This window comes from Martes martes (assembly GCF_963455335.1).
Source record: "Martes martes genome assembly, chromosome: 15".
In the NCBI taxonomy this organism is placed as follows: Eukaryota; Metazoa; Chordata; class Mammalia; order Carnivora; family Mustelidae; genus Martes; species Martes martes.
This window is the reverse complement of record NC_137903.1, coordinates 2,284,863-2,305,764: the sequence shown is the minus strand read 5'-3', so window position 1 is coordinate 2,305,764 and position 20,902 is coordinate 2,284,863. Positions and strand designations below refer to the sequence as shown.

The 20,902-nt window shown below is 63.2% G+C and overlaps 1 protein-coding gene across 1 annotated transcript; it reads left to right on the top strand.

Moving 5' to 3' along the window:
- Nucleotides 1–9,412: 9,412 nt before the first annotated feature.
- On the top strand, nt 9,413–17,482 carry SH2D2A (SH2 domain containing 2A). Its single transcript, XM_080824404.1, has 8 exons — nt 9,413–9,589; nt 10,133–10,332; nt 11,188–11,372; nt 11,980–12,069; nt 12,189–12,357; nt 14,403–14,546; nt 14,753–15,049; nt 16,391–17,482. The coding sequence occupies exons 1-8, from the start codon at nt 9,556–9,558 to the stop codon at nt 16,556–16,558; spliced, it is 1,287 nt and encodes a 428-aa protein (XP_080680530.1). The 5' UTR covers nt 9,413–9,555; the 3' UTR covers nt 16,559–17,482.
- Nucleotides 17,483–20,902: the final 3,420 nt, after the last annotated feature.

The following is a 20,902-nucleotide window of genomic DNA, read 5'->3' as shown; positions in this document are numbered from 1 at the left end:
AACGGTCCTGACCTTTGTGGCCATGAAGTGTGCGGACAGTCACACCCCATCCCATGCTCAGGAAGGCCAGGAGGTGCCCAGGCTGCACCAGGGAGCAGGAGAGGAAAGACGGGGTGGGGGGCTCCGAGCGGACTCGCCCTTAAGGAGTCCAGAGACATCCAAGATTTCTTGGGGAGTCTGAGTTCTCCACGAGAAAGTGAGCAAGGTCCCAGCCCGAGTGGAGGAGAGGCCGCAGCCCTCAGAGAGGCGGCCCTACTCAGACGGGAAAGGGGGGCTCACCCACCCGGAAGGCGGGGTCCAGAGAACCCCACCCTCAGCTTTGGGTCTCCTGCCGACATGTGGCGCCGTCTGCACACTGGAAACCAGCAGAGCAGCCGGATCAGGCCTCCCTGTCCTTGTCTGGAATGCTGGGGGTGGGGTGTCTCACCGCCCCCCTCTGCCCCACGCATCAGGTGGTGTGGGGAGAGCCCAGAGACCTGGGTGAGCGCTGTCCCAGCCCAGCCGGGTAGCCTGCCCGCCCCCTTCCTCTCCTTTGCGGAACCCAGGAACCCCCAAGATTGGTGCTCCTCCTCCCTCCTCCCCAGGCGCATGCCTCGGGGCAGCTTCACCCCTTCTCGCAGGCCCTTCCCTCCATCTCCCTCTTACCCTTGGGTGATTAGGGCTTCAAGAGCCTTGCTTCCTCCCTGCCCTCGCCCCTGCGCCGCACCCCTGCCTCCCGTGGGAAGGCTGGAGAAAACACAATAAATGCTGGGGTCTCTTTGTGCCCTGGCCCCGGGCAGCCCATTACCTCTCCGTCTATCTGGTGCTAACACGGGCTGAACTTCCTCCCTCCTCCTTGGGGACTTGACGCCGTGACCCTGAGGTGGGGATACAGGATAAGCGCGCGGCTGTCCGCAGCTCCGCGAGGACCTGACCCGCCAGCGTCCCCGTGGCGGTGGCGCGGGACGCCCCCAGCCGCAGCCGGGCAGGGAGGCGCGTCCGCGTCGGCTCCCCCCGCGCGCCCGAACAGAGATGCCCCCAGGCAAGCGGCAGGAGTCCCTCTCCGGGCTCCGATGCCAAGGCCGGCAGGGCATTTGCGGGGAGGAGCAGCGGGTAAAGGACTGAAGTCCCGGGGAGGAGGCCGGCGGCAGAAGGGGCTGGCGGGGTCCGGTTCTGCACCGGCCTCTCCGCGTCCAGCCTCGGGGCCGCGCTCCCCAGGCGGCCACGCGCGGCCGCACACGCGGAGCCTGGGGAGAGTCTGCGGAGACCGTGTCTGGCGAGGCGCTTACAGCTCCTGTGCCCTGCCCCGCCGGGGTCAAGATGGGCGGCAAGGACCCCGGGTGCCCTGGACCCCCGCCCTGACCCCGCCGGTCACTGGTCGCTGAAGCAACAGTGACCCCCGATGGTTGCTGGTGGAACCGCAGCGCAGCGAGCCGGGAGCGCGGGAGGTCCTCGCCCCTGGGGGGCTGGTCTCTGACGGCCTCCCGGGGACCAGGAGGGAGGGACGCTCCACACAGGAGCCCCAAGGGGAGACCCACAGCCTCCCACGGAGCACACAGGCCCCGACAGCAGCAGCGGGCTCAAGCCCTCTCCCCGCCACCCATACCCCTAACCTGCAGAGTCCTGCACACGGCCTGCCCCACGTGCACTGGTGGTCTGGATGGGGACAGGCTGAAGGAAGGGATGGAAAGGAAGAAAGGAGGGCTGAGTAGGTGGTGGCTCTCGATGAGCCCGCGGGAGCACGGTCAGGAGCTTGAGAACAAGCCTTCAGCTACCCCTGATGACTGACAGAGTAGGGGTCTCAAAGGGGCTGCATGGCGAAGAGTTCCAAGGTCCCCTGCTGTGGCTGTGGGACAGGGCCTCCGAGTGGGTGTGGAGAGGAGCGAGGGGAGCACCCCGGCCTAACTCGGGGGTGTTTGCCCTTCTCCAAAGCCAGGACACTAGCCCCTGGCCCAGAATCGTGGGCAACAGAACTGTAGGAATCTTGGCCTCCAATATTGGGTATCAGGTGTCCCCTAATTCGGTTCCTGGGAAGGCAGGACATCGGAACAGTTTGGCTTCCAGGACTGAGCAGGCCAGGAGCCACTCCCCCCACCTGCATGGCTCCCACCGCAGCAGGGGAGAGAAGGGAGGGGGGCCCTGGGAAGAAGCAAGTGCTTCTTCGTGAGCAGCACAAAGATGGTGACTGAAATCCTAGGAGAAGGGGGGGACCCATTAGAGGGCACAAGATACTCCTTCCTGCCTCTCTCCCCAGCAATGACCCCCTGCGGCTGTGGCTCTGACCACAGAGGCCTTCTCAGCTGTCAGGATGGGAAAGGCTGGGAAAGGCTGGGTGCTGGGAGGTGGGGAGGGGAGACACGCAGACCAGCAGGGGGATGGGAGCCCAGAACCTGTTTCTGCACGCAGTAGAAGCTTGGACGCTAACCCCCCCACCGACCTCTTACCTCCCCCTCCACTTGTGAGAACAACGGGGACACTTGCTGCTTGGTCACTTCCAGATATGAAGGGGCGGAGGAGGAGGGGACCTCTTGGGTCCCCAGCCTTCCGGGGCGGGGGGAGTCAGGCTGGTCCTGCCGAGCCGCAGGCAGGGCAAGTGGGCAGAGGTGCAGGGAGATGGGGACATGGAGGGTCCCCAAAAGACGAGGGAAGAAATCCTGAGACTAGGAAGAAGGAGCCTCAAGAAAACGAGACCAGGCCCTTCCTTTCTGGCAGGCGGAGGACAGACAGAGTGTGCACAACAGAGACGGGCAGCCGGAGCTCAGGGCTGCGGCCAGCAGCGCCCCTGACACAGGAGGAAAGAAGGTGGGGCCGTGTGAAAGACCGGGGCTGCGGGGAGCACGGGGCCCTTGGCAGCAGCCTTACCTAAGGGAGAGTCCCCAGCGAAGGAAGGTGAGGGCTGACCTCGTGTCGCGAGCGCCCAGCGCCCCATGAGCGGGACAGCCCGGCACCAACGACCCTGCGGCCCCACTGCGGTGTCACTTGAAAGCTGCAGTGGGAGCACATGGAAGGGCGGCCGCAGGGAGCGCAGAGGGGAAAGCCCAGGTGACAAACGACACGGGTGCCCCGTCTTGCGTGTCCCTGGGCAAAGTCAGAAAGCTGCCTGGAAGTGTCCGTGTACAGCTGGGAGGCGGGGCTGCGCGGGAACTCCGTTTGCTTGTCTCCACCTTCTCCGTGTGTTTGTTAGAGAACAGACGTTATAGGGGCACCAGCGGGCTCTCTGCTCTGCAGGGAGCCTGCTTCCTCCTCTCTCTGCCTGCCTCTCTGCCTACTTGCGATCTGCCAAATAAATAAATGAAATCTTTTTAAAATTTAAAAAATAAATAAATAAAAACAGTGATCTGAGCGGCCAAATCACCAGCTCAACATCACACAGCCAGTTCCTGGAGGTCCAGCCTCTTCAACCCCCCGCCCCGCCAGGGGCCGAGAGCAACCGTCTTCTCCATCCCTGGTCAGCATCTTTATCTCTCCGTTGCCTCTTCCCTGGCATGGAGCCTTCCAGTTCTCGCTGTGACCCGCCTTTCCACCGTCCTGACCCTCCGAGCACCTTCCAATCCGTCCGGACTCGTCCTCTCCTTCCTGCACGCCGCCGGCAGCCTGGGACTCCCCTGGGACTCGCCTCCACGTGGGACCCGTCCCCCGCCCCCGAGTCTGGGCTGAGGCCCTTCTTCATGCCCTTTCTGGTCCTGCACCTGCTGCCAGCCAGCCGCGGCGCTGGGGTCAGGAGTGGCATCGGGAGAACGGAAACCACGCTGGGTATTTCCACACGTGGGGCTGAAGATAAGGGGTTGACCTCAGTGGTACGGGGGGCCGGAAGCCAACAAGGAACACACCAAGTAACCCGGATCACCGCAGGTAGATGCTCCCACCTGTAGGCTGTGAGCGCGAGCAGGCCAGAAACTCAGAGTGGGGTCCAGCTCCCGAGCGGCGGCTGGAGCTCTGCGAAGAGGAAGCTGACAGGAAGAAGCCTGGGGGTGCCCTGTTGGCCCCTCTCCCCCCAACCCCCCTCCCGCCCTGCGGCCCCAAACATCCCTCTGCAGAACCTAACAGAGACCCGCTAGCAGGGGCGTGTGTGAAATGCGGTTTGCAGTCCAACCCCGGGCTGCGGCGACTGAGGAAACAAGGCAGGGTAGGGGCTGGGAGGGGAGTGACCCGGAGGGGAGAGGCGAGTGACCTGCAACAGTGGTGGTTATCGTCCACTGGGATCATCCGTTCCTAAAATGCACGGAGCACCAACGACGTGTGTGCACGCGGCCTGCGCTCTCAACTCAGGGAACAATGTGTCGTGTGTCCTGCTGCGGCTGACGTTTGGCAGATCGGGACATGGGAGCCCGAGAAAGTCCCACAACTAAATAAACGGCAGAGCTGGGATTCAACATCTGAGCCGTCCTGGCGTCCTGGCATTTCCCCACTGCGACCCGCTGATGACTGATGGCTGCCCCTGGCGGTGCTGGGGGGCCCTGGGGGGGTGCTGGGAGAAAGCCCCAAAGAGCAGGAAGGCAGGGGGTACAATCGCCTGGCCCCAGCACCAAACCACCTTGAGCACACAGTGACACGTGGATTCACACCCCAGAGTCGGCCATGGGGGCCAGAGCCACAGCAAGGAGCAGAAGCCACGCCTTGAGGAGCACGCCGTGGGGGGCCAGCGCCCCAGGACAGCTGCCAAGGTGAGGAGCAAGGGCCTAGTCCTACCTTACCCCTTCCCTGCTGGAAGCCCCCAGGGCTCCCAGGACCCAGGAGCCAAGACAAAGCAGCCTGGCGGGTGCCCTCGGCTTTGTGTCTGGGGCTCCCTGCCCTTCATGCTCACTCCCGCCCAGAGGACCTCTGAGCCCCGCACCCTCCCCCACCCATCTGTGCTCCTTCACGCTGAGCATCACCAGACCCCCCCAAACCCGCTCTCTCGGGGACCACCTCCCCTCCAAAGGCTTTCTTGGCCTCGTGCAACCTGGCTCCAGGCAGATTGTCCCGCTTCCCACCCCCACTCAGGCTTCTAGTTAATTCCCATCAATCCGAATTACCTGGGTTGGTTTCCCTGTGTGTTTCCCCCTCCTCGGGTCTTCCTTAACCCTGTAGCCCTTAAAACGCAGGTGCTCCAGCACCGAACGTGTTTTCAACACACGCCGGACGACCTTAGGACAGCAGCTAAGGGCAGAGCGTTGGAGATGGAACACGGCCTTGGGAGCCAGACCCGAACTGAATGTCAACTGAACATACCAATGTGCTCCGGAAAGCTTCCGAGAGCCGACTTCGAGCCTCAGCTCAACTCATCAGTCAAGTGGGAAGTCCAAGGCTCAAGTCCACGGCCGCGCAGGAGGCCTGAGGCCAGACATCCACGGAGCCAGCCGCCCCCTCCTTGCGTGCCGGCCAGCGGTGTCGAGCGGCGTTTCCCCGATGCTCCGGGAGCTGGAGGCCCTGCCTGGCGCCGGCCGGCCAACACTGTCCTCTTTGGGAAGTTGCCCATCCAGATCGTCTGCCCATCTGGGAATCACGTTGTTTGTGGGCTTTTTGCCATGGCGATTTATGATACTTTAGATATTTTGGAGCTTACTCCTTTACCGGAGGTAGGATTTTCTCCCATGCGGTAGGTTGCCTTTTCATGTTGTTGGTGGTTTCCGGCTGTACAGAAGCTTTTTAGCGTGTTGGAGTCGCACTTGTTCGGTTTTGCTGTTGTCGCCTCTGTTTTGGGTGTGAAACCCGTAAAGTCATCACCACGACGGATGTCGAGGAGCTTCCCACTCTCGTTTTCTTCTGGGAGTTCGATGCTTTCAGGTCCTGTTCTGTTAATCTTAGGTCTTTCATCCATTTTTTTTAAAGATTGTATTTATTAGAGAGAGAGAGAGAGAACACAAGCAGGGGGAGCAGCAGAGGGAGAAGCAGGCTCCCCACCGAGCGAGGAGCCTGACACAGGGATCCCTCCCACGACCCCAAGGTCATGACCTGAGTCGAAAGCAGACCTTAGCCGCTTCACCGACTAGCTACTATTTTCAGTTAATTTTTGTTCCTGGTGTGCGATCGGGGTCGGGTCTCATTCTCCTGCATGGGGCTGTCCAGTTTCCCCGACATCATCTACCGAAGGGACCACCCGTCCCCCCTGTGTATTCTCAGCCCCTCGGTCGTGAAGGGACTGACCGTGCGTGGGGGGTGGTTTCGGGCTCTCTCTTACGTCCCATTGATCTGTGGGTCTGTCTCATACCAGTGCCATTCTGCCTTGATAGCTACTGGTTTGTGATAGGTTTGAGCTCGGGAAGCCGGATGCCTGCGCCTTTGTTCTTTCTTGAGATGGTTCCGGCCCTTCTGTGTCTCCATGATTCCACGCACATTTCAGGTTTGTTCTGCTTCTGTGACAAGGGCCATTGGAATTTTGGTAGGGACTGCACTGAACCTAGAGATTGCCTTGGGGAGGACGGACATTCACCCATGACTTCTTATCACGGCCCAACCCAGACACCCTTCGACCTGCACTCCGCCCCTCGCCTCCGCCTGGCCACCCCTGTCACAGGACAGCTCTCTCCGCGGCGTCCCAGAGGATGCACATGGCTCTGGGCACGACAGCTTTGAATCGCCAAGCAGACTCCGCCTGCCTTAGGATTCGAGCTCTTTAGTAGAGAGGAGGGGCTTTGACATTTGGTGTGTGAGCCGTATCATGTCTCCTCAAAACTCAGATGTTAAAGCCCTGACCCCCAATGTCACTGTCTGGAGAGAGAGGTCCTTGAAAGAAGGAATTACGGTGGGACGCTTGGGGGGCTCAGTGCCTGGGCGTCTGCTTTCGGCTCTGGTCATGATCTCAGGGTCCTGGGATCAAGCCCTGCGTCAGGCTCCCTGCTCAGTGGGGAGCCTGCTTCCCCCTCTGCCGCTCCCCCTGCTTGTGCTCTCTCTTTGTCTCTGATAAATAAAATTAAAAAAAAAAAAGTAATAAAGGCTCAATGAGGTCACAAGGGTGGGGTCCTGATTGGCTAGGACAGGTGTCCTTGTAGGAAGAGGAGGAGACCTCCGGCATGTCCCCCAGCCTGCCCTGCAGCAGCACAGAGGAAGGGCCATGTGAGGACACAGCAAGAAGGCGACCATCTGCGAGCCAAGAAGAGAGTTCTCACCAGAAACCAGTCCTGCTGGCACCTTGACCTTGGAATCTCAGACTCCAGAACAGTGAGAAAGTAAGTCCTGTAGTGGGATCCACCCCGCCCCCACCCAGTCTGTGATGTTTCATTACGGCCCTTCACACTAATACGCGTGGGGCCTCAAGGAAAGCACCTCGGGGTCGGGGTGGGGGACAGCGCACAAGTGGTCTAACTCACATGCTCTTTTTTTTTTTTTAAGAGTTTGTTTATTTATTTGACAGAGAGAGATCACAAGCAGGGGGAGAAGCAGGCAGAGCGAGAGGGAGAAGCAGGCTCCCGGCTGAGCAGAGAGCCCGATGCGGGGCTCGATCCCAGGACCCTGAGATCATGACCTCAGCCGAAGGCAGAGGCTTAACGACGGAGCCCCCCGGGCGCCACAGCACGCGTGTTCTTGAGCCCTTCCTGGTCCCCACCCGGCCACGTGTAGGGCTGAGGGGCTCCCAGACCCCGGCCTCCAGAAAGCCAGCCAGAGGGGAGACGTGCGGTCTGGACTTCGCCGCAGCCATGAGGAGACAGAGGTCGCCAGTGCCCCTCGCAGTGCCGGGAGCTGGCAGGTAAGAAGGGACCCACGCCGAGCCGCTCCTCCGGGTCAGACCGACCCTCGGCTGCTCGGCGCCCACTTCCTGGTGGAACCCCCACAGCCGCCCTTCTGGAGGGCTGTTCTCGCCCCATTTTCCAGATGGGGCACCGGAAGCTGGGAGGGATGGAGCGATTGCCCAGGCTGACGCCGGCAGGAGGGTAGAGGGGGACGAAGACTCAGGTAAAGGAGCAGTGGTGGCCTCAGAGAGACTAAGCCTGTCCCAGCGACCTCCATCGGACGAGAGGCCGGTCTGCATCTGCAGAGCTGCGGCGCGAGGGCGAGCTGCGCCTGGTCTCCGAGTTCCCTCCACGCGCCGGGCTGCAGGCCTGGGCCCAGGCCTCCCCACAAAGAGCCGTGGGAGTGAGTCCATGTGAAAGGCGAAAAATGCCTCCGTTGCAGTCATTGTGACGTGCATCAAGGTGGCGGGCGGGGGGGGGTTGTTTCCAGAACATGCAGTGAGGGGCTTGGGGAGGGCGCGGAGGGCACCTCTCCGTCTCATCGCCAACCCCTGGGGACTGGGACCAGGGGAAGGTGACAGTGTTTCAGGAAGAGGAAGGAGGCAGCTGGGGAGGTGAGGTCCTGGGGTGTGGCTGGCCCTGACCCTGGGCGAAGCGCTCATGTGCCCCGAGCTCTTGGGGCTGCAAGCCTGGTGTCCACCTCCCTTCGGGGCGCAGGGCAGCCAATAGCCCAGGTTCGGGGACTTTCACTGCAGCCCCCAAGCCAGCCCAGCCCCAGCCAGCATTCTCCTGCCGGTGCCGGCACGCCACGCCCATTCCTTCTTACACACATTTGCAACGCTGGTGCCTCTTCTAGAACCTCCTTTGCCCACCTCCTTCCACCCTGCTCGCCCTCCCTGACTCCACTCAACTGCCTCCTCTGGCGGCCCCATGCTCCCCGCACGCGGGCGCGACCCGCCGGCCCAGCCCCACGGCACCAGCCCCCGCCCGCTGCGCCCTCACAAGAAGGATCTGCTGGGGGCGCCCGGGAGGCTCAGTGGGTTAAGCCTCTGCCTTCCACTCAGGTCATGATCTCAGGGTCCTGGGATCAAGCCCCGCAACCAGCTCCCTGCTCGGCGGGGAGCCTGCTTCCCTTCCTCTCTCTCTGCCTGCCTCTCTGCCTGCTTGTGATCTCTGTCTGTCAAATGAATAAATAAAATCTTTAAAGAAGTCAGCATCGATGTTACAGTAACTGCTAATAATGTCCCGACCTGCTTCCCCCAGGACTGTCCCTCCTTCCCCCAGGATTGCTGGGTTTTGCCCTAACCCGGCTTCATTATCTGCTGAAGGTGAAGCCACCCCCTTATCTCACAGATCTCATATGACCTCAGAAAGTCCTTCCAGAGTCTGCCCCACACCCTCCCTGCTGCAGCCCTGCCCGCCTCACTCCACGTGTGTCCTAAGAGTGTAATTCTGTGTTGGAGAATTGACTGTTCTGTGTTGGAGGCTGACATCCCTATGGCCCCTGCTTAGAGCAGAAGCAAAGGGAGAGACAAGGAGGGAGGCAGAGAGAGAAAAGGGAGTCCCGGTCCGGAGTGAGGGAGTGGAGGGAGAAACAGCACGGATCGAGGTCAGATGGCAGTCAGGACTTCCCCAAACCCAAAGACAGACTGACACAAATACCCACCACCCCACCGCCACCACCTTCAGCTATCTGGCTTCCGGGGGAGGGACAAGTGTCTTACGGCTTTCCATGACGTGGGTCCTCTGCCAGGGCTGGGGCTGTGGGTAAGGCGACATTTCCTGCCCTTGGGGGCCGGGGTGAGAGAGATGAGTTGCTGAGTGTGCACATCGTTCAGAGCGCGCACATACACACACACACACATACACACACGCACACAAGCGCGCGCGTGCCCAGCCCCAGGGGCTCTGTTCTCAGCGCGGCCCCATGGAGTTCCCCCTGGCCCAGCTATGCCCCCAAGGTAAGTGTGAGGTTGGAGACAGTGGGTGGAGGGACGTCCAGACCCCCATCACCCCTGCTGGCTCCAGACCTGAGCTCCCACTTAGGGGGGGAAGGGCCCCATTCCAGCCAGAGCTGGCCCGGCTGACTGGCAGGGTGCCCGCAGCTCCGTCTCCTTCTCTGGGGCGCAGGCTGCTCAGCCCTGGGGACATAGGTGGCTGGGACCGCTGAGTGCTTCCTGAGAGGAGGAAACAGGAGAGTGAGGCCCGGGAGGCAGAGGATCTGGGCCATAAAGAGAGGTCATGCCACCCTCCCCCACCCCTGCTCCCTTCACCCTGCACGGTGGGACTCTGCTCCCCCACACCTGTCTCCCTGGCCACCCAGGGCCTCCTCACTCCTCCCCCTTGAGAGACCCCCTGGGCTCCCACCTGCCCTTCTCCTCTCCTGACTGTCCCTGTCCTCCAGGTCCCTGGTCAGAGGCCTGCGGGGGGTGGGGGGACCCGGGAGCCTGGGGGAGAGGCAGTCCCTCCCCGAGAGACCCCAGCTGTCCTCTTTGCCCTAACAGGGACCAGCAGAGCCCCTCCCCCAACCTTCAGCACCTTCCAGCCCATGGAATTGACCCGCAGGGGTTGCCGGGAAGTGGCCTTGTCCCAGGCCCCAAAGGCTGAGGAGGCCCAGCCCAGCCCCAGGGTCACAGCTGTCCACGCTACGGTGAGCGGGACCCCGGCCGGCACAGCGTCCTCCTCGGCTCCCATCCCCCCACCGGTGAGGATCAGCGAAGGGACCAAGGCCAACAGGGAGAAACCAGGGATGAGCGGGGGCTGCCGACGGGTCTGGGGCGAGGAGGGAGAGAGGGAGAGGATGTGGGCAGCATCTCCTTCCTTCGCCATCATGTCCCCTGACTGTCCCTGGGGCACTGGGGCTGAGTCCACAGGCGACCAGGTACAGGGTACCGGGTCCCAGAAGCAGGCGTCTGCATCGTGGTCCATGGCCTTCCCCGGCCCAGCGCATCTGGGCCTCAGTCCCTGTCACCCAGCCGGCCACTAGGAAGCCCTCCCTCGGTTCCAGCCCAGCCCCTCCTATGGGAGGGTGAGTCCTCCCTCGTTCTGTCCTCTGGGGTGACGGGGAGCATCACGTCTCTCATCCTGCAGGCCGGGGAATGAGTTCCTGCCCTTCTGGAAGGCTAAGAGCTCACGGCTACTGGGTTAAAGGCCCTCAGGCCCAGAGGGAAGTGGACAGAAATTCTTTGGAAACCAAAGCAGTTAGAGCTGAAGAAGCGGTTTTGGTTTTTTTTAATATTTTATTTATTTATTTGAGAGAGAGTATGAGCGAGGAGAAGGTCAGAGAGAGAAGCTGACTCCCCGTGGAGCTGGGAGCCCGATGCGGGACTCGATCCTGGGACTCCAGGATCATGACCTGAGCTGAAGGCAGTCGCTTAACCCACGGAGCCACCCAGGCGCCCTGAAGAAGAGGTTTTAAGCTGGACCCTGAGAAGCACTGTCTGGGCAGTTATAGCCTAAAATGGGCAACTGGGATGGGGAGCAGGGGTGAGGCTGAGGCGGCAGCAGCTGGCTGGCATCAGGAGGGAGCCCACGAATCATGGCTATTTTCCCGTTCCAGGCATCTCCTCAACCCCCCTCGGCTGCCTCCAGCCCAGAGGATGCTGGGAAGGCCGAGGAGTGGCCGGAGGAAGGAGGCCAGTCCCTGCAGGCCGAGACCAGGGCGTGGTTCCAGAAGACCCAGGCCCCCCGGCTTCTGCAGCACGGGGCAGCCCCTGCCTGGTTCCACGGCTTCATCACCCGGAGGTGAGTCACAGCAGCGGAAAGGGGCCCAGAGAGGGGCAGGGCCAGTCCTGGGTCCCCGGGCCCAGCAACAGGGCGTGGAGGCTGCAAGTCCAGGCCTGAGTCCTGGAGGCTCCCGGGCCAGTCGCAGAGCCTTCTGTCCTGGGGGAGGTCCCTGCAGAGGCCACGGCCCGTTCGCTCTGGGGCTTCTGCTCCCATTCCTGTCCCTTGGCCTCCGGTCCTCATGGTTTCCCAGGCCTCCCAGCCTCCCTCCCTCTCCAGCCTCTGCTCTTCCTCGTCTCCCTGGCAGGCTGTCCCTCCTGTGTTTCTCAGCTTTGACTCCCCTCTTCCAGCTCAGCCTGTGACTTCGGGAACCTACAAGTCTATCACCACCCCAGGGCACCTCCACCAGGCTGCCCTCCAGGATGAGGCTGCAGGCTGGGAGCGCTCCTGGGTGGGACCCCTGCCCCCCACCCCCCACTGTGCTCTCCAGTCCCCGCACGGGACAGTAGACCCACGTCCTCTCTGCCATCCCCACCCTCCTCTGCCACTTGAGCACTCTTGGCTGGGGCTTGGGGTCCGCCTTAGAGCCGCAGACAGACCCAAGGCTGGAAGTCTTCTTCGCCTACAGGGAGGCAGAGAGGCTGCTGGAGCCCAAGCCTGAGGGATGCTACTTGGTGCGGTTCAGTGAGAGCGCTGTGACCTTCGTGCTGACCTACAGGTGAGGGACAGGAGCAGGGGCAGTGCCCCTCCGTGTGGGGGGCCCGGGGGCAGAGCTTCGGCTTGGACGGAGGGCCTGGCTCCACTCGGGGGGGCTCTGATCCCATGGGCGCCCTCCAGGAGCCGGACTCGCTGCCGCCACTTCCTGCTGGCCCAGCTCCAGGACGGGCGCCACATGGTGCTGGGCGAGGACAGCGCCCACGCGCGGCTCCAGGACCTGCTGCGACACTACACGGCATGCCCGCTCAGCCCCTACGGGGAGACGCTCACCGAGCCCCTCATCCGCCAGGTACACCCGGCCCCCAGCCCCAGAGAGCCCGGCTGCAACAGCCACCTTCTCATCCTGGCCTGCGACCCAGCCATAGGTCCCTTGTCCACCCTGTGCCCTCAGGAATCCCTTCGACAGGGATACGTGCTGGGGAGGGGTCCTCCAGGGACCAGGGCTGGCACACGTGGTCATTTGTGTTTTCAAGTAAGGACTATCTACTCAGCACCCGGGAGGCCCTGGAACTAGACCATGGACAGGACTGCGGGGCTGCAAACACACGGAGCTCGCTTACCAGCAGCAAAGGCAGATGAGAGCGATCAAGGGCATGAGAGAGCAAATGCAGAGTGAGCGCCACTGGGCCCGCGGGCCAGGGAGCGTGTCCGGGCGCGCCTCCCCGAGGCTGGTCAGGCAGTGCCAAGACCATGCAGGAGCCGGTGGTCGGGGCACGGGGACGCAGCAGGAACAACTGACCAAAACAGCCTTGCCTTCTGGAGCTTACAGTCTAGTGCGGAGACCGCGGTAAGACAGAGAAACGGATTATCCGTAGTATGTCCAGTGCTAAGAAGACAGGGAGTGACCGGGTTGAAACACGTGGGTCTGGAGTTTGGGACAGAGGTCTGGGCCAGAGATCATCTGCATATAGAAGCCTTCAGGAGGGCTGGGAGGGAGCATCAATGGAAAAGAAAGGAATACCGACACTCTGGACACTTAGAGTGTCCAGAAACGAGGGCGAACCTACAAAGAAAATTGAGAAGGATCAGCCAGAGGGAGAGGAGAAAAACCAGGAGTATGTGGTGTTCTTTCTGGAAGCCCAGCAAAGACAGTGCGGGGGGGGGGGGGGTAGGGGTGGTTCCTGCACTGATCGCTGACCTCCGCGGTGGGGGAGGGGATCCTTCGTCAGTTCAAGGAAGCGTGCCTGTGGGGGGACCGTGCCCGTGCAAGTCTCGCGTGGACCTTCACGAGGAACTGTGGACATGAAGATCCCCCAGCGGCGGGAACAGGGGGCAGGGTCGTCTGGAGGCAGAGCGGTCAGGTGCCAGCTGTCGGATCAGGCGTCCAGGGGTCTTGCCACCGCACTCCTCTGGAGTTTGGACGTCCCCCTGGAGGACAGGCAGCCACCAAAGGGCCACCAGGGGCATTTCTTCGGCGCACGCTGGGCGCAGAGTGAAGGCCGGGTTGCAGGGCAAGATGAGGCAGGGGAGGACTTAGGAGCCCTGGGCTGGAGCGGCGGCGGCGACCCCCAGAGAAGCGCGCGGATGTCAGGCTGTTGAGGCAGCGGAAGGAGCAGGGCCTGCGGGCCACGAGCCCTCACCACGGGGTGGGGGACGGAGGGTTCCTAAGGGGCTCCCTCTGCAGCAGGGTGGGGTGCCGCTTTTTAGTCATAAAGGGACTGTGGTGACAGGAGGGGGAGGGGCAGGGAAGGAGAATTCTGACGTGGTTCCGTGAAGCCTGCAGTGCTCACACACCTCGAGGCGTGGACGTGCACCGGGTGGGTCGCTGAAGCACGAGGAAAGCCCTGTGGCGTAAGCAGACCGGAAGCCGGGGGCCTGTGGACAGCCAAACCCTCGGCTCCAGCCCAGCTCCCGTGGGAAGGGACCCTCCCACTGTAAGGTTCATCTTCCTGGAGGCAGTCTCTCAGCCCCGAAAATATATAGCTTAAGCCCCCACAAAGTACTCCTCTGGCTCCTGCAGAAGGAAACAGAAGCACGGCAGTCGGGACATCTGTCCCCATGCTGAACGTTGTTAGGCTAAAAGCTTGTCAAGCCTTGTTGCATTTTTACAACCACAGGCACAAATGGAGTGTTCCTGGTGCAATTTAACGTTAATGCTAGACACAGCCTGTGAGCAGAGCTACTTGAACCGCCCAACCCCACCCACCTTGGTCCCCTTGTTCTCCTCTCCATCCCCTGTTCCTCACCCAGGAACCCCACCAGACCACATTTCGGTGCCTCTCCCCCCCACATTCTCCACCAGCACCAGCTTGCTCCGTCCTCCTGGATCCCCCCGCCGCCCCCACCCCCACCCCTCCTGCACCAAGTCCCTGACGCCTCGTTCTTTGCCATCAGACGCCTGAGCCAGCAGGACTTTCCCTGAGCACGGAAGGGTCAGACCCTGGAAGCAAGGACCCACCCCCTCAGTACAGCCCGATCGTCAAGAAGGTGCAGAACGTGACCCCCACGCAGAAGGAGGGGACCGGCGAGCAGAAGGAGGTATTGGGCGGGAGGGGCTGAGGGAGGGGAAGGGGGTGCAAAGGGAGGGTCCCGCGCGGGGGCGGGGCCTGCGGGAGGGGAGGGGCCCGGGGATGTGGGCGGGGCCCGGGCACCGCAGCCGAAGCTCCGCCCCGCCTGGGTCGCTCTGACGCCCCCTCACCGCCCCCGGCGCCCCCGGGCCTGACCTTCTCTCCGCGTCTGCGCAGCCGCCCAGGCCCAAGCCTCCCGTGCCCGCCAAGCCTCAGCTGCCCCCCGAAGTCTACACGACCCCGGCCCCGAGGCCTCGCCCGGCCCCGCCCCCCAAGCCCTCCAACCCCATCTACCAGGAGCCCGACGAAGCCATCGCCTTCTACGCCATGGGGCGCGGCAGCCCCGGCGAAGCCCCCGGCAACGTCTACGCGGAGGTGGAGGCGGAGGCGCCGCCGGCCGCTGGGGGCCCGCCCTGCGTCCTCGGGCACCCGGCCCTGCGCAAGTGCAGGTCGAGGCCCGTCCCCGGAGGCCAGGTAACCGGGTGCAGGGAGGAGGCGAACCGCCGCCTCCAGGGCAGCCTGCATTTTTGTCCCTGACCCTCACCCAGTCCCAGCCACCCGTACCCCACGCTGTGCCTCGAATCTTGGGTCCCACCGTCACCCTTGGTTGGAACTTGGGGCCGCTCCCGGGCAGGCTCCCTCCCCTCCACCTTCCCAGCCCCACCATCCTGAAGAAGAGAACTTGGAGTCCCTCTTGTCATCTCAGACGAGCTCAGGGACGCGCACCCGCACACGCCCCCCGCTCCCACTTCCGCTCCCGCACCATCTCCTCCGTCTTCCCGCTGAACGGTGCGAGTCGGTGTCCCGTCCAGCGCTGCGTTAGACCTCCCGGCCACTCCCACCCTCTCCCCGGGCCTCGGTCCCCTCCGCAGGCCCTACCCCACCCTCCCTGGAATGCCCCAGGCCTGCCTCAGCCCCTGAGCCTGTTCCCCCCCTCCCAGCCCCGGCTGCGGTGCTAGGATCAGAGCGCAGCCCAGCCAGGTCCCTGCCCACCGCTCTCCGGGCTCCTGCTCGGCCGCCAGTGCCCCACAGCCTCCTGAACTCAACACAGCAACCCGCGCTCACCCTTCTCCCCAGACCGCCCCTCCTCTACCTCCCAGCTGGACTGAGGACCCTGCAGTCACCTGACTCTCCAAGCCGGAACACCCAGGGCTCCTGTGACATCCCCGCCCCACCCCGACTCCTCCTACGCCCCAATTCCTGCTGGGTCCCTTTCCCCAGCTTCAGCCTCATCATCCCTCCTCGGGATTTCCCAAGAGCTTCCTAAGCGGTCTGACCACCACTGTCGCCACCCACCCTGACCCACCCTGACCCACCCTGCCCCAGGGAAGCCGGAGCGGTCTTTCTAAAACTGCTCCCTGGCCCACGCAGCCTTCCACACTGGGGGAGGCAGGGGACCCCCTCTTCCGCGGCTCTTTCCTCCCAGAGCGGTTCACATCTCTCTGAGCGCGTCCTTCCACGGCCCCGTGACCTTCTAGCTGTCCTTCGGGACCAGCTTGCCCTTCTCCTCCCGGCGGGCTTCCCAGACACGGCCGGAGCTGCTGTGCCTCCCGTTGCGCGGGACGCCTGTCTCCCTCTTCCCCAGTGCAAGCCACCTGGGAGCGGGGCTGGGGCTTTCTCATCTGTTTCCAGAGCACCCAGCACAGTGCCCGGCACAGAGCAGGTGCTCAGGAAATGGTGGCTGAATGAATGAGAGCGGCTTAGACCTCTGTGCAGGCCAACATCGTTAAGACCAGAGGCCGGCCTCGAGGCTGCTGGTAGGCCCGAGAGGCTGAGTGTAGAGGGTGTGACCTCAGATCGTCCTTCTCTCCGCAGAACCTAGGCGGCCGGCAACCATACTCGGAGAATGCTGTGCCTGGACAAGGCCCTCCTGTGCCCCACCAGCCCCTGCCCAGCTGGGGACACACCCTCCCCCACAAGCTTTCTAGACAGAGGGCAGAGGACGGAGGACAGGCCTGGCTTCCGCTGGGGCCTCCTCAGTAGCCCGGTGAGTCTGAGCTGGGGGAGGATAAGCCAGGACGCCAGGTCCACAGACCTTTGCACACCAGCCGCCGAACAAACTGTAGGCGATCAGAGCTAGCATGGACCTCAGCCGTCATCTGTTGCGAAGATGGCACAAAGGTGTCATCTTGCCTGCCAACTGCCATCCATTGGTCATGGCTGCCTGGAGCACTGCCCTGGGAAGGATGTTCCGGTCATCTCCATACTCAGCAGAAAAGAGCATCGTGATTGATTAGTGATGTCTGCTGCGGGCAGGGAGGCGGGAGGAGCAGCGCATCCTTCTGCCCTTACTGATCCAGGCCAAGTCCTGGTGCCACAGATAAGGAGACAAAGCCAGAGAGGGACAGTGACTCGACCAAAGCCAAGGACTAGGGCCCAGGCTTCCTTGTCGCCCTGTCCGGCACTCTGTCTCTTACCCCACACCCTCCTCTCTGCGGGAAATGTCAGAGATTGCCTCCGATAGGAAATCTGGCTACTTTCCGGAGTTCCACTGCACAGAGACCTGGGTGCCAGTTCCCTCCTCCAGATCCCAGCTTAGCCCTGTTCCCCAGACAGGTCTGGGCCCCCACACCCAAAGAAGCCTGGAGTTCAGGGGAGCAGAGGTGGACTCGGCTCCCTTTTAGGGACACACGCACTGGCTCCATCCCGAGAGTCCCCGAGAAGCTGGTGGCTCGGTGACCCGAGGGTCTCTGAGGAGGTGTGCCGGGACGGCCGTGCTGCCTCCCACCGCCCAGCTTCTCCTCCCGGAGTCTGACTTCCTTGGCCTTCTGAGCCTTTGGGTCTGGGCCCTGGTCCAATGCTGCTGTTGTCTGAGGAATGGTTTGGCGAGAACAGATGTTAGAACTTGTTTGTTGATTCTTGTCTGGCTAATAAATCATTGCCAGCCACCTCTCCCCACTGGGATCCAAGTGCTCTGGCCTCCTTCTGTCTGTCTGCCTCTCTCTCTCCTATCGTGGAAGGCAAGGGGTTGAGCCGCCACTGCAGTGGGGGGCTGGGGCTGGGGGTTCTGAGACACCTGGGAAGGGTCACAAATCTGGGGGCTGGGGGGCTGCAAGGTGGGCAACTGAGAAGTCTTTCTAGGCTGTGCTGGCCGGGTGGCCGGGGAGAGGGGCAGCTGCATCACCGTGGGAGGGCTGCCAGGACTGGAGGGGCAGGGAGGAGAGTGGTTGAGGGGTGAGCCCTGGACCTCCTTCCCCCGCCCGCCATGCCAGCACAGGACTAGGCGGCCCTGCGGTGGCTGAGTCTGTGTCTTCCCAGCCTCTCAGGTTGTGGCCTTGCCCCCGTCAGGACCCCAACCCTCCCCCGTCCCTCTTGTGAGGCTTCGTGCCCTCTCCACCCAGGCGCACTTCAGGAGCTGCCCCCTGCTCTGGGCTGCGACACCCCTGGAGGCTCTGCCTTGGGCCTTGTTTTCCCCTCAGACTGGGGGCTCTCGGGGGCCGGGCACGCCTGCCTTCCAGAAGCCGCTGGAGGCTCTGGGTGCTCCTGTGGTCCCATCAGCACAGCCAGCCCTTAAACACTCTCACGAGAGCTTAGTCAAGCCAGTCTGTGCCCATCAGGGTTCCCCGCTCCTGCCAAGGGGGCCTGGAACCTACTGAGGCACAGAAATCCCGCAGACCCTTCCCGGAGGCAGAGCTCCCAGGGCCACCCCCAGCCCGGCACCCCCAGCCCGGCACCGGAACCAGCCCCCGTGACTGGTGCGCTCCCCGCCTTCCCGGCCAGCTCTCATGAGCTTGAGAGCTTCGGCTGCTGAGTCAACAGAGTTGGGGTTCCACTCCCTTCTGTCTGCAGGTCTCCCGAGCCAGAGAGATGGGGAGGGAGGCGGACAGGACGGGAGGGGAGGGGAGCAGATGGCTTTGCAGATCAGGGAGGCTGTGTCAGAGCACGGATGATTGCTGGGGCCGCGGGGGGGGGGGGGAGCAGAACAAGTAAGGGTTTACTGTCAGCGAGAGCTGGAAGTCAGGGTCGGAAACGGCATGACACCGGGAGTAGAATGGGACGGGCCGGGGCGGGGGCGGGGGGCAGAAATGCCTAGTGACCCCCTTGGTGCTCCTGAAGGAGCAAGGCCTGGGGGTGGTGGGCAGCAAAGCTCTCCCCCACCGGCAGCCTCACACGGCCAGGACAGGCTCGCAGAAGGGGCGCTGGGAGAAGCGGGCGGTGGCCTCAGCGAGAAGCCTGGGTGCTGTTGCGGCGCTGTGCTAGCTAGTGGCTTGGCGGCCCTTCCTCAGCACCACTGGTCCCCACAGAGCGCCTCCTTCCTTGCACAGGGGCTGGCGCCCAGGTCAGAGACCGTGCAAGTGAGGGGCTCGCGGAAGCAGGACTGCTGGGGCTCCGGGGCACACCACACCCTTCGTGACTGCTTTTCTTTTTGGTTCCCCCAAGTAGGAAACTGGTCCAGAGAGCGGAGGTGACAAGGAGCTGGGGGCAGTCAGGCCCACATCTGGCCAGCCCAATCCTGTGCACCAGGGGTCCCTCCCATGTCAAAGGATAAGGCCCCCCCAGTCCTCGCAGGGGCTCCTGCTGTAGGCCCAGCCCCCCCAGACCCGGGTGGGGGAGGTCTCCCCGGCTCACCACACCCACCAGAGCCCTTGCACCACCCCGCCCACGTCCCCGAGCCGAGGTGGGGTGCTGAGCCGGGGTGCTGCCCTGCAGGCCCCAGGATGGAGAAGCTAAGGAACTCCTAGGAAGTAGCTAGTGGCGGGAGTGGGGGGTGGGGTGGGGGAGGGGGGGCTCCTCCCCAGCCGGGGACCCTGCTGCCACAGGGAAGGGCATTTCCCAGCCGGCTCCATCCCCCACGGTCCTTCCAGCCCTCCCCCTGCCCTCCACGCAGGGCTTCCTTGGGCTTGGGGCTCAGTGCTGGGAGAGGACATCCCAGGCCAGCCTGAGCCTGAGGAAGGCTCTTCCCTCCAGCACCGAGGCTGACCCTGACAGCTCTCTGCACTTTTCCGGAGCGGTGCCCCTCATCCTGAGTGCTCCCGCAGCTTTTCCGCACCTCCCGCGGCTCCCGCAGGGAGGAGCCCTGGAAGTCCAGCTGCTGGACAGGGGTGAGGGCCGGGTGAATACCATGACCCGTCTGTCCTGGTGCACCCCACCCTCAACCACCTCTACCTAGGACATCTGTCCCCACCTGAAGCAAAGCTGGGCGGGGGAAGCGGAGGCCAACACAGCTGCGGGCAGCCTGCACCATGCACTCTCGCGTCCTCACGGCCTCCCCGGGTTCCCCAGAATTTCAGCAGTCCCCACAAGGGACTGAGGCTTCTCTGACAGCAGGCACAGCACCCAGCCAGGGGCAGGACCTGAGCAGGCCCCTCTCCGGGGGCCAGAGCCTTGAGGGAGGCAGCCTGTGACAGCCTTGCCATCTCTGTGCAGTTTCTGACTTTTAGGGACCTCAGCTTCCCGGCTCTGCTGTCCTAGTCAATGCCACACCGTGCCCTCCCCTCGGACACAGGCCAGCCTCTCCTGGGAGCCCCTGGGGAGACCTGGATCCATTCCTCCCTCTGCCCCCTCGGCTGGTGCTGTCGGACCAGCTTTAGCCAAGTATCATTTCCATTCTTCCTCCTCTCGGCCATCCTAGTGTCCTCCCTGTTTATCAGAACTTGAGGCCACCACCTCCAAAAAGCCTTCCCAAATGAGGACTGTCCATTTCTAATCTGCATTTCTCTTGGTGACCAGGAAATTATATCTGCCAAATAAAATGTCACATTTGGGAGGACTAAAAGTGGTGTAAGGCTTCTGTAGAACAGAGGTGAGAGACCAGAGGCTTGCAGAAACGGGCCTAAGTCCACGCACTTCCAGAAGACGCCGGGACCCTCCGTGCCCAGAGCCCCTGCAAGCGCCATCCCGCGGGGCCTCGAGGCCCAGGGGCGTGGCGAGCCAGGGGGCGGGGCTACATCGGCAGCGTCCCGGGCGCTGCCGACGAAGCCTTTGGCTCCTCAGGATCTCACACCTGGGGCCGCGGAGCCTACCCCACCACCTACAGCAGCCCAGGAGGTGACTCGGGCCACCGCCCCCCCCCCCGCCACGCCTCCGTGCGCCCGCCGTGTAAGTGGCGGTGGGTTGCTGCTCCTTCCTGAAGACGGGCTGGATGCGCGGATTCGGACCACTACAGCCCCAGTGTCCCTGCGGGATGCAGGAGCCCTGTCTGGCTCCAACCGAAGTGGGTCAGATTTCAGATAAGTGGGTGGTTTTCCTGTAAGTGACGAGAGCCTCCCCGTGTACTTAATGAGAAACAGACTCCAAGACTTACCCGGCCCCCACGACGGGAGCCGGCAAGAGCCTCCCTCCCGCAACCTCCCTCCCAGCCCCAGGTCCCCGCACCACTGGCTTCCA